A 15,707-nucleotide genomic window follows, 5' to 3' on the forward strand; every position below is an offset into this window, starting at 1 on the left:
GTCAGCCACTGCTGAAACTGATCAGCGGCTGATTCCAGGAAGCCCGGGGCAGAACAACTCTGCCTCGGGCTTCCTGTAGTCAGCCGCTGGTCAGTTTCAGCAGCAGCTGACTTGGGGACCTCTGGGGCAGAGCAGCTGGGGTGCTGCCGGGTTGGTCTAGTAGCGCCGAGAAGCCGCGCTGCGGGACTAACCCGGCAGCGCCCCAGCTGCTCTACCCCAGGTGTCGGCGGCGAGAAAAGCCTGGTCTGCTGGGGGGGGGGAGAGGCGCACTATCTCCTGCTGGGGGGGAGAGGCTGCCCCCCTTCCCCTGCCCCCAGCAGACCAGGGAGACACGGAACAGCTTTTCTCGCCCCGGAGGACGCGGGCGGCGGAACCGCGGCGCGTCTGGGTGATCCCGCTGCCCGTGTCCTCTGGGGCGAGAAAAGCCCCGTTCGTAACTGCGGATCCGACATAAGTCGGATCCGCGTAACTCGGGGACTGCCCGTATCTAAGACATGAGAGGTATATGTGCTGTTCTATTCAGTACTGTTGAGGCCTCAGCTGGAGTACAATAGCCCTGTGTTTCTCAACCTTTTTTAATAAAGTACCCCTTTAAAAATATTTTTTAAGTACCCCCAGTATCTACAGTTTTCAGACTCACAAAATGTTTTTCTACTATTGCAACACATTTGTTTAAACAATTTAATTGTAGCTGGGCGGATGACTTTTTGGGTGTAAAAAGTACAAAAATAGTAAAGCGCTATAAAACTTAAAGCAAAAATTTAGTTTTCTCCAAATTTCAGTTGTGTTGATGTATCCCCCAGACTTCTCTCGAGTACTCCTAAGGGTACTCATACCACTGATTGAGAAACACTGCTATAGCCAATTCTTGGCACCACACTTTAGTAGAAATGTGGACAAATCAGAAAGAGTCCAGGGAAGAAGCAATTTTAGAAACTGTGACCTCTAAGGATAGGTTCAAAAGATTGGGCATGTTTAATCTTGAGAAATAAATACTGAAGGTATGATCTTTTAAGGCCTTGTCTACACTAAAAGGAAGATTGCTGCTGCCATGCTCAATCGTCCAGTGTTCAATTTAGTGAGTCTAGTTAAGAATTGCTAAATCAGACTCAGAGGGTGCCCCCTGCCAGCATCCGTTACTCCTGCTTTTGCAAGGAGTAAAGGAAGCTGACAGGAGCATATGAGTCTATGAAAATTTTTAATTGCATTAACTATAATTCCCATGCCTTAGAAGTGCTTGTGTTTCTTTAATATGGTCATAATGTCGTTTGATTCTGCCCACAAAAGCACATCCAAACCATATTACAACATGATATGCCAAAACAATAAGTGCTAATTATTTTTTGTGAACTTTCAACTCTTGCAGTCATACTGACAGTTTTATCACAAGTTACTGATGCCTTTTTAAAACCCTGGTTATAGCTACACTGGAATTTTTCTCTTTGTAGTAAAAAGTAGTAAAATTGAAAGAAATTTAAAAAATAGGCATACCAATGTTGGTACTTACTATTTACTATTTCTACTGAATAATACATTTTCATGTGTAGATTGTCTGTCTCTTTTTTTAACAGGACTATGTCCAGAATGTTCCTGCAAATTAAATTGTCATCACAGGTAATAGCCTTTTAAAATATGCATATTAAATAATAAATCTGTTACAATTAAACTTAAAAGAAAGTTTGGAAGAATGCAGCAAAAATTACCATAACTTTTGTTTATGCTGACTTCTTCATAATTTTTATGGACATGATACTCTAGCATTGCTAATTATATATTTTTCTGCTAAGGAATGTTATAACAAAAGTTATTGTAACTCAGATTGTAACTCTTTTTTTACTTGGTCATACTTATTTCAAATTTGCCTTTTAGGTTGAACTTTCTAGATTTTAGCCCAAAGATTAGTTTTTTGTAAAGATTGTGCAAAATCTGCCTAGTGATTTTTGTGAGTTAGGTAAGTAGGACATTTGTTATGCTTTTCCTATTTAAAAAATTGTGCAAAACTCAACTAGTTGAAGTGTAAAACTTTATACTTGTTTACATCTCAGTGAGGAAATGTCACTAGGTAATATTTTGGAGAAAACTAAAATAAAATTACAGGGTGATACAGCAGCAGCCGCTGTACATTGGGGATTCGAACTCCGTTTGGACAGGGGCTACTGCCAGACCAGCCTCCACCTGCAGCGAGCCCAGGCTCACCGCGCACAGAGGCTGCTCCATGCGAGGTGGAGCAGCCTCTGTCCCTGGAGAGCTCGGACCTCCATTGGGACAGGGGCTGCTGCTGCCCCACGCTGCTGCCTCTGATACAGAGATAGAAACATAAGCTGCTAGAGGGCTCCCCGGGAATGGAGCTGCTGTGCACTGGCTGCCAGCCCTACCCCTGGAGACTATAAAATAGTTGGCTAACCACTAAGAATTCATGTGGTTGGGTCGACTGTTCTATTACGTGATAGCTAACATCCCTAGTACCAACCAGTGCAGCCTAATGATGGAATGTTCTGTAAGCAGTACCTGTTAGAGTGCATGTATAGCCCCTCCTATTCTTATTTATTCCTTTCTCTTGTATTAAGTTCTTAGTTTTTGGTAGACCCTTTATTAGTTTAGTTAGAGCAGTGATTCCTAAACTATGGGCTGCGGCCCGGAAGCGGGCCGCAGGAAAAAAATACTGGGCCTCAGCGTGGTTGCCAGGGTGTTCCAGGCTCCTGGAGTGCCCGTATGGCATCGGGTCTGCCAAGCCCTTGGCCAGCCTGGGCATAACCTGCAGCCCTATGTTCCGGCTCCCATCAGAGGTGTAGCTAGGGCAGGTCGGCCCGGGGGTGGGGGAAGTTGGGGGGAGAGGAGGAGGAGAGGAGAGCTGGTCACCGGAAGCAGCACTGGACAGGGGAATCAGGGCGGACTTTGGAGATTTGGGGCGGAGGGGCAGCCGGCAGAAGCAGAGCTGGCTGGGGGGCAAGGGGCTGGCCGGGAGATTGGGAGGAGGAGTAGGGGAGAAGTGGCTGCCGGAAGCAGGGCTTGCCTGGGGCATTGGGGCTGGCCGGCAGAGATTGGGGGGCCGGCGGAAGCAAGGTTGCCAGGGGGCGTGAGGTCAGGGGTAGGGAGCTGGCTGGGGAAGAAATGGGAGGTGGTGGGAGGGGGAGAGAAGCGGCTGCCAGAAGCAGGGCTGGATGCGGGCAGCGGGGCTGGCCAAGGGATATTGGGAGGAGAAGCAGGGGAGAACTAGCTGTCTGGGAGGGGGTTGGGGGAAGTGGGGCTGGCCAGAGGTGCGGGGGGGAGGGAGGAGCGGGACTGACCCAGCCATATGTAGATCTTGGGGTGCTTCCCCCCCCCGCAAAGCACGAGTGAGTCCAGCCTGGGGATTCTATTGTGCCCCCCACCCCCTCGAATAGTTGCGAACTGGCTGGCTGGTAGACACACTCATGCAGCCTGAGAACATTTAGCAGCCAGGCAGTTTGAAACTACAAAATGATACATCTAATAATAATAAAACGTACCTAATGAGAAAATACCAGACATGTTATATGTCTGGTATTTTCTCAGTTTGTTTTTTATGTGTTTATATTTTTGGGCTGCAAAAATCAGTACTGGAAAAAAACGGGTTCCAACTAAAGTAAAAAGTTTGGGAAACCCTGGTCTAACCAGCTTTCTGTCTGTCTTATAGTCCATTTACCCAATCCATATTCTTTAACTTGATGGCAAGAATATTGTGAGTGACCATATCAAGAGCTTTGCTAAAGCTGGCACGGGGGCTTTGGGAGGACCAGAAACAACTTATTTGAATATTCATCATTTGGTTAATGAATATGCAAATATGCAAATGAATGTGACCGGTCCTCCAAAAGTTCGTGAATGGATTTACTGGTCCCCGTGTCAAAATGTTTGGGAACCCCTGAGTTAGAGTATTTGTTGTTATAGTTAGTTTAGTTTTTAGATTTGGTTCTCTGGTATGATGGGGTCAAAGAAGAAGAAAAAGCTGGTATTTAAAATATGCCCTTCCTGCTCAGCCATGTACCTGACATTGGGTATTAGATGTTACATGTCTTAATTACTTCAGAGAAAATCACTCTCCTTCTAAGTATTCTGTTTGTTTAACTTTCACCAAAAGCAAATAAGTACAGGCAGAATAAACTGCAGGTGCTACTGCTTGAGGAAGCTCTTGCCAAGCAATTGGGTTCTGGGAGATTGTTTTATCTGAAGACTGAGTGGCCGGTTTCATCTAACTGAGGTTCCTAAAATCCTTGTGTCTGTGTTTTCACTGATGAACAAGAAGTCCAAAACAGACATAGCTGTTAAAGCTACCATGGTGTTGAGCTGGCAGCTCAACCACCATGTTCAGTTGACAGCTAGAGACCCTATGCATTGGTTCGGCAGGAAAAAAAGTAAGGGAGAAGATCTCCATTGACAGCAATGCCAAATCCCACAAGTCAGGCTTATCAGAGCCATCCAATTCAAACAGATCTTGTGTGGTACAGATTGAACCTCCCTTGTCCAGCACCTTCAGGACCGGAGTGATCCCGAACAAGGGAGTTTGCCAGACCAGGTTAGGTCAGGCACCCGGGCTCTCCCAGGGCTCCCCTCCTGGAAGCTGCTCCAGGAGTATCTGCAGACCTGACCTCCTCCAGCTCACCTGCCTGGGTCTGCTGCCCCCAGCCTGCAGGGGATGGCAACTGCTCCTGGGGTTCCCCTCGGCCCTGCATATGTGGTGGCGGCTGTGGCAGCTGCTCCCAGAGTTCCCCAGCCCCCTGTGTGGTGGTGGCATCATCTGCTTCCAGGGTTCCCTCACCCCTGCTCCAAGGTGGTAGCTGCTCCCGGGGTTCTCTGGCTCCATATGCAGTGGCTGCCCCAGAGTCACTACCCCTGGAGGCTACCGGCGACCAAACTGGCTCCACTCCCAGCAGCTCTCAACCTCTGCAGCTGGGGCTTTCTAGTCTAGCAACATCTGTGGTCCTGCTGGACCACGGATGTTGCCAGACCAGGGAGTCCCAGAGGAGAGCGGTTCAGCCTGTACTAACTCTGGGTATGTCTACACTACCCTCCTAGTTCGAACTAGGAGGGTAATGTAGGCATACCGCACTTGCAAATGAAGCCCGGGATTTGAATTTCCCGGGCTTCATTTGCATAAGTGGGGAGCCGCCATTTTAAAAACCCCGCTGGTTCGAACCCCGTGCAGCGCGGCTACACGGGGCACGAACTAGGTAGCTTGAACTAGGCTTCCTAGTTCGAACTACCGTTACTCCTCATTTCACGAGGAGTAACGGTAGTTCGAACTAGGAAGCCTAGTTCGAACTACCTAGTTCGTGCCCCGTGTAGCCGCGCTGCACGGGGTTCGAACCAGCGGGGTTTTAAAAATGGCGGCTCCCCGCTTATGCAAATGAAGCCCGGGAAATTCAAATCCCGGGCTTCATTTGCAAGTGCGGTATGCCTACATTACCCCGCTAGTTCGAACTAGCGGGGTAGTGTAGACATACCCTCTGAGATCTAAGTCAGTTCTGCATTTGGCTGTATGTCCTAGGGCTTTGGAGTTGAGTCTCTCTCAGTATCTAGTGATACCTAAGCTTGTAACCCTAGAACTGTTGTTTATACCAACTGTGCTGTGAATGCAAGATCTGAAAAACACTGTTATGGTGGCAGATGCTCATTGTTTGTCATCTCATTGTTCTTCAGATCTGAGAGAGAAATCATTAGGAGGAAGAAAGAGGAAGACTTTTACTTCCAGGACTTAAATCTCCTTCACTAGTAAGGAAGGATGAACATGGACAGTCTTTTTTCCAGATTTATCTTTCCTTCTCTTCCTCTTAAAACTCCTACAAGATCACCAAACAGATTCTTCAAATTTTTTATGACTTAGCAATGGTACCAGAGGATGCAGTCTCTGGTAAGACCCGTAGCAGTCCCAAAGCCAGATACACAGTTAGGAAAGGATATAGAAAGAATTTGAAGATGTGAACTGACCACATTTATGTCATCTAGGGAAATGTCTACACTGCACACCAATGCTGGTGGCATGTAGGGTACATGTAGATACTGGCTGCAAGGAAAAGTAGGCTCCATGTAGCTACTTGTATCAGTGAAAGGCTCTAGCAGTGGGAAGGCAATGGGGAAAGACTCTGAAAACTCCCTGCAATGAGGAATGGCTCCAGATAAAAATGGCAGTGTAGATGGGGAAAGCACTGCTTAGTCATGTGGAAAGCTTATCTTTACTCACCAAACCTAAAGAATAGGTTACAAACCATAGTTAATAATTCCGCAATTTGACATTTGAGTGCTTTCAGAACTCTTGGGTGAATGCCATCTGGTCCTGATGACTTGTTACTGTTAAGTTTATCAATTAATTCCAAAACCTCCTCTAATGACACTTCAGTCTGTGACAAGTCCTCAGATTTGTCACCTATGAGGGACGGGTCAGGTTTGGGAATCTCCCTAACATCCTCAGCCGTGAAGACTGAAGCAAATAATTCATTTAGTTTCTCCGCAATGACTTTATCATCTTTAAGTGCTCCTTTTGTATCTCTATCATCCAGGGGCACCACTGGTTGGTTAGCAGGTTTCCTGCTTCTGATGTACTTAAAAAAAACATTTTATTACTACCTTTTTAGTTTTTGGCTAGCTGTTCTTCAAATTCCTTTTTGGCTTTTCCGCCCCTTCTGCACTTGCAAAAATGTAAGTGCGGGTGAGTCAGGACTCAGGTGGTCGCAAGTTGGGGGCCTTCTGCATTCTTTTTCTAGGCATAATCTTCAAGTCAGAGACAACTCTTTCATCTTGACCTCGTTTCCCAACCCTCTTTGGAGTGTGTTGCACAAGACAAAAACCTGATAGCTTCCCATTGCTAAAATAGCCTTCTCCCTGGAATCTTTTATTGTTCTTCGAGTGCTCGTTCACATTGATTCCAATCAGGTGTATGCATAGCGTGTTCACGAGCATTGGAAACTTTTTTCCCTAATGGCATTTGTAGGGTCAGCTGTGGAGACCCCTAGAATGGCATCACTATATCAGTGCATATATACCACTGCCGACCCTAGCCCTACCTCAGTTCCTTCTTGCCAACTGGGGCACTGTTGGAACTTTTAGCTATCTTGCCTAGGCAAGCTTCTAGTCCCTATCACTCAATAGTTGATTATCTTGTTTCTCATATCTGTGTTTTCTTGAAAGAAGTTATACTAGGAGTGGGCAGCTGCCAACAAAGATTTAGCCCCTTGGGGCTCCAGGGCGTGCCTAATGCCCCAGCATTAGTTGTGCACCATGTGCAAATGACCTGTGCCCAGCAGTGATCTGCATGGCACATGTCTTTGATGCTTAGGAAGAGAACATTGCACTGAGAAGTGTAAAATCTGCAGGGTTTTAAGCCCTGCATGAGGAAGGACCAGGAATACTGGTTCCATGAACACCTTCTGGAGGCAGCACTGAGACCTTTCCAGAGGAAGAAAACAGCATAGTGTGTGAGCTTGGTCTGTGTGTGAGATGATGCCGAAGGCAGGTGCCACGAAAGACTCTTGGTGCTGAGTCTGCCAGCATAGAAAGCACGAGGCCCCGATGCACCAGTTGATCTCGCTAATGCAGCATGGTCATAAAGAGTTAGATCGCCCGATTAGACACAACCTGGTATGACACAGGTAGGCCTCTATGCGCGAGGCCCAGAACTTGTCATCAACACTGACTCTGGGAAGTGATGCCGTCATGGGGATGTAGGAGTCCAGTGCAGGTGCTGAACTTCCCGTTGATGCCAGATACCTATGAGGTTGTGTGGGACCTCATAGAAATATCAGAGACTGAGGTGTCTATGGTGTGGGTCAAGCCACTGGCATTGCTGAGACCGCACCAGTTGAGAGGCAAGCCAGCCTGTGACACCCTTAATCTTTGGAGTGGCACCAAGGCAGGTCCACCTCATCATCATTAGAAGGTTCACCATCTCTGGCACAGCACATCCTATCACATATGGCACTGAACACTTCACTGGAATCCCTGGCATGGGGCACATGCAACAGGCGTGGAGATTCGTCATGACGAGTCAGCACTGAGCATGCCCTGCCCCTCAGTGTCGAGGTCCTGCTTCCTGTCCCAGACCAGGCCCAGAGGCGGATGGCACGCTTGAGGTCCTGCCCCTCCTGGCACTGTTCCGGGACACCAAGGGCCTCCAGCCACATGGCACCAGCATCATAGGTGCCACCATGGTTCTCACCATCAGAGTCTGAGTCCAACGCAGTGTTGATACATTCCCACAGGAATCGCAGCAACAGAAGGGACCATGATCCTCCAGCACTGTGGCTGCCCCCCATCACTAGCCCTTTTAGAAGCCCTGGGCATATCACCAGTCCCAGGGTGCACCCAGATTCTCAAGATTGGTGGTTTCGACCAGCTACCAATCTCGGTCTCCCAGAGACAGATGGCACTTGAGGGCACCCTCTGTCACAGTGTCACAACCTCTCAGTGGGGATATCCCAAGAACGGAGGCCCCATCAAACAGAGTCTTCGGTGGACCTGCTACCACCCCAAGTTTCTTCATCATCGTCCCTGGATGAAGCAGTGGCAGGAACTTCCATGGGTGAGCCTTCTACAGTTGACCGAAGGGTGTACCAAGAGCTTTTTCACTGGGTGGCCGAGAACACGAATCTCCCTATGGAGGAGATACAGGAGTAGGAAAACCCTGTGGTGGACATCTTGTCACAGGAGGGTCCATTGATGGTGGCCTTGCCAATCATAAAGAAAATCCAATCTAATTACAACACCTTGTGGCAGACCCCCACCTCAATACCGCCTACAGCATAAGGGATAGAGAGGAGGTACTTCATTCCTTCCAAAGGGTGAGTTCCTTTTCTCATACCCCCACCTCTCCTCTCTCTTGGTGTCAGCCGTCATCAAGAGGGAGTGACAAGCTCAGCAAGCGCCAGTGCCCAAAGCCAAGGAGGCAAAGAAACTCAACCTCTTTGGCAGAAAGGTCTATGTAGCAGGGGGCCTGCAATTGAGGGTTACAAACCAACAGGCAATCCTCAGTTGGTACACATTTAAATTCTGGGAGGCGCTCTCCAGATATAAAGAACTCCTTCCCACAGATGCATGGTAGGAGTTCAGAGCCTTGGCAGCGGTGGAGTGTATCACAGCTAGATACAGCTTCCTGCAGGCAGCTCTGGACTTGGCAGTGAGAATGCTCTCAACATAGGCTGGCATGGTTGCAAGCTTCAGGTCTGCCTCTAGAAGTCCAACAAACTCTGCAGGACCTCCTGTTTGAGGGCCGGAGCTTGTTTTCCAAGCAGATGAACTCTAAGCTCCACTCACTAGAGGATTCAAAGACCCCTGCTACCTAGAGGCGCCCTTTTAGACCCCAGCCTCATCCACAGAGGTTTGCTCCTAGACAACGTCAAGAGCAGCCATGTAAGTGCAACAGAAACAATGGGAGGAGAACCCCAAATCAACAATCTAATCGGGGAATAGCTCCTCAAAGGCTCCTCCAGGGCCCAAGCAGGGCTTTTCAAGGTGTGCCCAAGTACAGGGTACCAGTTTCCCCACATCCTTTCCCTTTATTCTCAGCCAGTCTCTCCTTTCGGTAACCGGGATTTCCTGTTAATATAGTTAGCTCTGGTTGTGAAATTAATTCATTCATATTTTCCATTACTAGCCTTCCTACCCACACTACTGGGTTCTCTCCCTGCCTCCTTCGGGTTCGACTTATTAAGTCATTCATTTCTATTCGGGATCTTTCCCTTGATTCCATAGTGGCTACAGGTGGAAGTCCTCCCCTCTGTTTATATATTATTTGTGTTATCGGATGAGCTTTGACCAAATCATCTCCAGCATCAATCTTTTCTCCTATCTCCTTTTCACATTTACATTCCCCTGTGCATATTCCTTCCGTTAGCATATCCCATGGATATACACCTCCTTTTAATACTTTTTTCCTTTCTTCCTTTTGATTTTCCTCTATGACTGATTCAGGATAAGGAGGGGGTGGGGCTGTTGGTTTTATTATATCTTTTTTCCCATTATTTCCCTTTTTCTCTCTCTCCTGAGTTTCTTTTTTTAATAAGGCTTGTAGGGTATTTACTGTGCCTTCTAATTTAGTTATTGTATTTCCGGCTTTTTTCAACCAGTGCCAAAGTACACGGACCCCTTTATTTGGATCCCATTTGTCGGCAGTTAATTTTTTCTTTTCTCTAGCATATCTTATAAGGTCCTCTAGTACCTCTCCCATCAACTTGTCAGTTGTTTGACTTGGCAATTTTAATATTTCTGGGGTACCCCCATTTCGATACGGATCTGTCGTATTGGCTGTTCTTTCTAATATATTTTGCAGTTTTTTATAATCTGTTTCTTTAGATGGGGTTTTTTGTGTTACATCTGGTAATGGTACTTTGCAATCTTTTAACTCCCATTTCACTAGATCATTATTAGCTATTAAACATCTCAACCCTGAACATGTTACATGTAGGGTATATGTATGATTTTCTTCCCCTATTGCTAGAACTGCTCCTATTTTGAGCATGTTTTCTTCACTCTCATCCTGATTATGATATAACCAGTGGTTGAGAGGTCCTATACCTTCTGTTTTGTTTAACCCATCAAAAGGGCATCCTCTGCTCTCATCAAATCTTGTTCGTGACGCCATTTCGGTAACCGGGTTTGGTTCTTTAAAGGATTTGAAACCACAGAGAGAGGAATACTTCTTTTTAGGGTTAAACAAAGATTATTTATTTTTTCTATTTACTTTATAATTAATTTTCCATTTAAATCAATTCATTATTTTTGATTCTTTTAAGACAATATAATATACAAAGAAAAAGTAGAAAAACAGTACAGTTAAAAATAACAAGAAATAATAACTTCTCCTACTGATATACCCTCCTGAGTTACCTTTAAGAAATTTATGGAGTTAACAGTTATATAATACTCACGATAAGAGAGATAGAAGCATTGCTTAGATTCAGGAGATATTCTTTTCTTTATGTTTTTCCTTTCTTTGGATTTTTCGTTGCAACTTACGACCGGTATTCGTTCCCCTTTCGGAGCTTATTTGTTCCCCTTTCGGAGCTTATGGACGGGTTGCGAATCCAAAAAGCCAGGTCTGATCAACCAGGGCTCCCTCCCCGGCGCTGAATCTCGCTGCCGTACATAAGCTCCGAAAGGGGAACAAATAAGCTCCGAAAGGGGAACGAATACCGGTCGTAAGTTGCAACGAAAAAGCCAAAGAAAGGAAAAACATAAAGAAAAGAATATCTCCTGAATCTAAGCAATGCTTCTATCTTTCTTAACGTGACTATTATATAACTGTTAACTCCATAAATTTCTTAAAGGTAACTCAGGAGGGTATATCAGTAGGAGAAGTTATTATTTCTTGTTATTTTTAACTGTACTGTTTTTCTACTTTTTCTTTGTATATTATATTGTCTTAAAAGAATCAAAAATAATGAATTGATTTAAATGGAAAATTAATTATAAAGTAAATAGAAAAAATAAATAATCTTTGTTTAACCCTAAAAAGAAGTATTCCTCTCTCTGTGGTTTCAAATCCTTTAAAGAACCAAACCCGGTTACCGAAATCTCCCACTTCTACCGTGCATTACTTCAGACCATTGGGTCCTCCGCATAGTTGGAGTGAGAAACTACAATTCTGCTCCCTACTGACTTTCCATCCCTCTTCCCTGTCCCTCTTCACGAGCATCTCCTAAGACAGGAGGTCCAGTTGCTCCCCACCCTGGGGGCAATCCAGGAGGTCCCCCTAAGGGTAAGGGGCAATGGGATTCTATTCCCATTATTTCCTAATCCTGAAGGCAAAAGGAGGTCTGAGATTCATTCAAGACCTGAGAAACCTCAACCGCTACATGCAGGAAATGAAGTTCTGTATGGTCTGCCTAGCCATCATCATTCCATGTCTGGATCCGGGTGACCTATACGTGAAGGATGCTTTTTTCCTGTATTGATCCTCCTGACCCACACGTGTTACTTCAGATTCACAGTATCACATGAACATTATCAGTTTGCAGTGCTCTTCTTCAGCCTGTCAACTGCCCCCCGAGTTTTCACCAAGTACATGTCGGTGGTGGCAACTTTCCTGTGGAAGAGGGGTGTTCAGGTGTTTCTCTACTGGACGGCTGGCTACTGAAAGGGAGCTCCCAGAAACAGCTTCTTACACACACAGAACTGATTCTCTGGGAACCTCCTCAACGAAGAGAAATCAGTGCTAATTCATTGGGGTGACTCTAAATGCGATTCAGGGACGAGCCATCCTTCTAGAAGCCCAGTTTCAGGTGATAAGGGACATGGTATCCTCCCTCACCCAGTGCCCCACCACAACAGTGAGGATGTGCCTCAATTTATTGGGTCACTTGGCATCATGCTGCCACATGATCAGATATGTCCAGCTGTACCTCAGATCCCTTCAGGGGTGGCTTGCCTCAGTCTACAGACCAATGTGGGACAGCCTGAACATGGTGGTGTCCATTCAACCAGGTATGATATCCTCCTTGAGATGGTGGTCACACCCACTCAGTCTGGGTGAGAGAGTAGCTTTCGCCCTGCTGACGCCTACACTCCGATCAGATCTTGGGTGGAGAGCCCACTTAGGAAACCTAAGGACTCAGGGTGTGTGGTCCCCTGCAGACTTGGCTCTTCACATAAGGCCTGCTGAGTATTCTGCCCACAGATGGAGAGTCGTTGCATGTCGGAATGTACAAACAATGTAATCACGATGTTTTATGTAAACAAGCAAGGGGGAAGCATGGTCATCTTGCATTTCTCTCAAAGCCCAGAGCCTTTAGCACTTTTGTACAAGGCACAGGATCTACCTGGAGCCCCAGTACCTCTTGGGCTTGCAGAACATGCTTGCAGCCACCCTCAGCAGAACCTTCATGGTCCACAAGTGGTCTGTCAGAATAGATGTATTACACTCAATTTTCCACAGGTGGTGGTGGGGGGTGTCTCTCCATCAACACCTGTTTGCCACATGGGAGGACAAGAAGTGCAAGGACTTCTGTTTATTCCAGAATTTCTGTCCGAGCTCCATGGCAGATGCATTTGCGATTCATTGAGGAGGGGGATAGCTATAGTATGCATTCCCCCCGGTCTCCTTGATTCACTGGGTCCTGCTCAAGGCATGCAGGAACAAAGCGTGCCTGATCCTACAGCATTGGTTCTCCTCCCACCTCACTTTGTCAGTGGAAGCCCCAATAGCTCTTTCCCTGTACCCAGACCTCCTCAAGCAACACCAACAGCATCTCAGTCACTCGGACCTGCATTCACTCCACCTGATGGAGTGGAAGCTAGATAGCTCAATCCATTAGACCTTCAGTGCTCAGCTCAGGTACAGGAGATTCTTTGGGGAAGCAGAAAGCCTTCCACTAGGGCAGCATACTTAGCTAAATGGAGGAGGTTTTCCTCCTGGTGCACAGAACGGGATGTTTTCCCCTGGGTGGGCATCTATTTCGGTGGTACTGGACTACTTGTTACACTTTTGAAACAGGGCCTAGCATCCTCCTCTGTTAAGGACCACTTAGTTGCTGTGTCTGCTTTTGGCCCAGGCTGCTCCCAACATTCTCTTTTCAGGATGGTAACCCATTTTAGGAAGGGTCTGAACAGGTTGTATCTATATTCTCACCCACCTATATCCACATAGAACATTAACTTGTGACTCAATAAACTTATGTGGCCTCTCTTTGAACCAGTGGTGGCCATCATGTTGGCGAGAAGGGTGTCTGAATTATGTACTCATTCCTTGGAATCAGGGCTGGCTCGAGCCATTCCTGCTCCCTGGGCAGCAGGCTCTGCCCCTGGGCTTGTGGTGCATGCATGGCCTCGCCCCCTGCTGTGCTGCCTACCTTACAGCTGCAATCAGGCGTGCTCCCAACCTTGGGGCGTGGCACCTGATGGCAGCTCAAAGGGGCGCCGCACAGCCAGGTGTGCGGCACCCCTTACAGCTGCCATCAGGCGCCCCTGTAGATTGGCACCCCGGGCAGCTGCCCGGCTAGCCCCCCCCTTAATCCGGCCCTGCCAGCAAGGAGGAACAGAAGGAGTGGTAGGGTCTGCAGTAGTATGTATGTGCTGATATAGCAGTGCCACTCTAGGGTTCTCCACTGCCAACCCTATAGGAGCTTCTAGGGGAAAAAGTTTCCAATGCTTGTGCACACAGCGTGAGTACACCTGATTGGAATGGATGTGAACAACACATCTTGAAGAACACCAGTTATTAGAACAGGTAACAGTCTTTTCTACATTCCCCTTTCTATTAAAAACTATCCTACGTCAAAATGGAATCCCAGTACAAGGTGGTATGATCACATATCTTATTAGTCCAATCACCTTTGGACTTCCAGAACAAACAAGACTGTTTACAAGTCATTAAGTTGATCACCAAGTCATTCAGGCTTCTGGAGTATTAGTAATGGCTCTCATTAGCAAATTTAAAATTATAAACACTCTCATAATTCATATTTCTAATTTTACGTACAAGAATGATCCATGCACCAAAATAGGTTATACAGAAGATTGTAACATAAACATTGGAAAGTTACATGAGGCATTTTGTTGGAAGCATCTTCATTTTGCATATTGTATTCATAAGCCAGTTTTTGTAAAGCATGGGAGGAGGCTGTCACATTGCCCTTTGAGGGTAGTATTCTTTTAGATAACAGATAAACAATTAGACAAATGAAAACACCATGTCTACTGCTCATTTATTAGTAGGTGGGGAGGGGGTCTCCTATTATTATAGAGAGGCCCCCCAACCTAGTGCTTTTCATTGCCAGAGACAGTTTTATCCTCAATTGTTTACGTGTGTTTCATCTCAGAGATGTCAGCAACATTATCAGACTACATTTCCTTCACAATACCCGCATATAAAGAAATCATTCATACTGAGTTGAAATAACCTGCTGCTTTTTCTTCACGGAATACGTGAACTTAGATGTGATATGAAGATTGAGAGTCATGTACCAACATGCAAGATTTTTTCCCCGATCTTTTAGTTAAAGATATAACTCATTTTATTAGCAATTGGAGGCTCATTATATTGTACAAATGGGTCTAAGATTTAAAAGGGCCATGTAATACAATTTGAAACACTGCCTCCTTTCAGATCCTTCATCTTCCATTTTCAGAGAAACGTCTCACAAAGTAACTCTTCTGTCAGAAATTCGCAAATTTCTTCTAATTGGAGCAGTAAAGGGAGATAGCCAAGGATCTATGGGGTTAAGGTTTTTATTCAAGCTATTCCTAGGTGTGGAAAAAAGATATGAATTTCCATCCAATCTTAGATTTAATGAATTTGAACAAGTTCATCTGGAAATTTCAGATTCTATGATTTTCTTATTTTCTAATATGGATTGGTTTGTAGCTCTTAATGTAAGAGGTGTGCATTTCTGTATTTCTGTTTGGCCAAATTATTGGAAATTTCTCTGTTCCGTTGTAGCAGTCTTCAAGTCACTATTCCTCAGGGCATTTTAGATTCTTTGAGGTGGGGGAAAAATAGAACCAATATTTTTAAGGGGTCCTATTTAGTTCTTCTTTGCTTTTTTTTTTTTACAGTAATGGCTGATTAATTGAACAATGGATTGGGAACTCCTTGGGCATCTCAGGAAAAAATAGGCACATAAATGTTTTAGAATTGAAGGCTATTTCCCTGGCTCTCAGCTCTTTTCTTTCTTGTGAAAAGGGGAAGATTGAACAGATGGTGATGGACAATACAATAGCCGTGTATTATGTCAACATGCAAGGACATACCCTATTCTGCT

At 45.8% G+C, this 15,707-nt stretch overlaps 1 protein-coding gene across 1 annotated transcript in view; it reads left to right on the forward strand.

Moving 5' to 3' along the window:
- The window catches only part of LOC102462381 (protein FRA10AC1 homolog), a 95,436-nt gene that overhangs the window by 61,540 nt on the left and 18,189 nt on the right, over positions 1 to 15,707 (forward strand). The window contains exon 10 of the mRNA XM_075935153.1: positions 1,572 to 1,614. Within this exon, the coding sequence (XP_075791268.1) occupies positions 1,572 to 1,614 (43 nt within the window). The remainder of the gene's footprint in view (positions 1 to 1,571; positions 1,615 to 15,707) is intronic.

Source organism: Pelodiscus sinensis, chromosome 8 (genome assembly GCF_049634645.1).
Source record: "Pelodiscus sinensis isolate JC-2024 chromosome 8, ASM4963464v1, whole genome shotgun sequence".
In the NCBI taxonomy this organism is placed as follows: Eukaryota; Metazoa; Chordata; order Testudines; family Trionychidae; genus Pelodiscus; species Pelodiscus sinensis.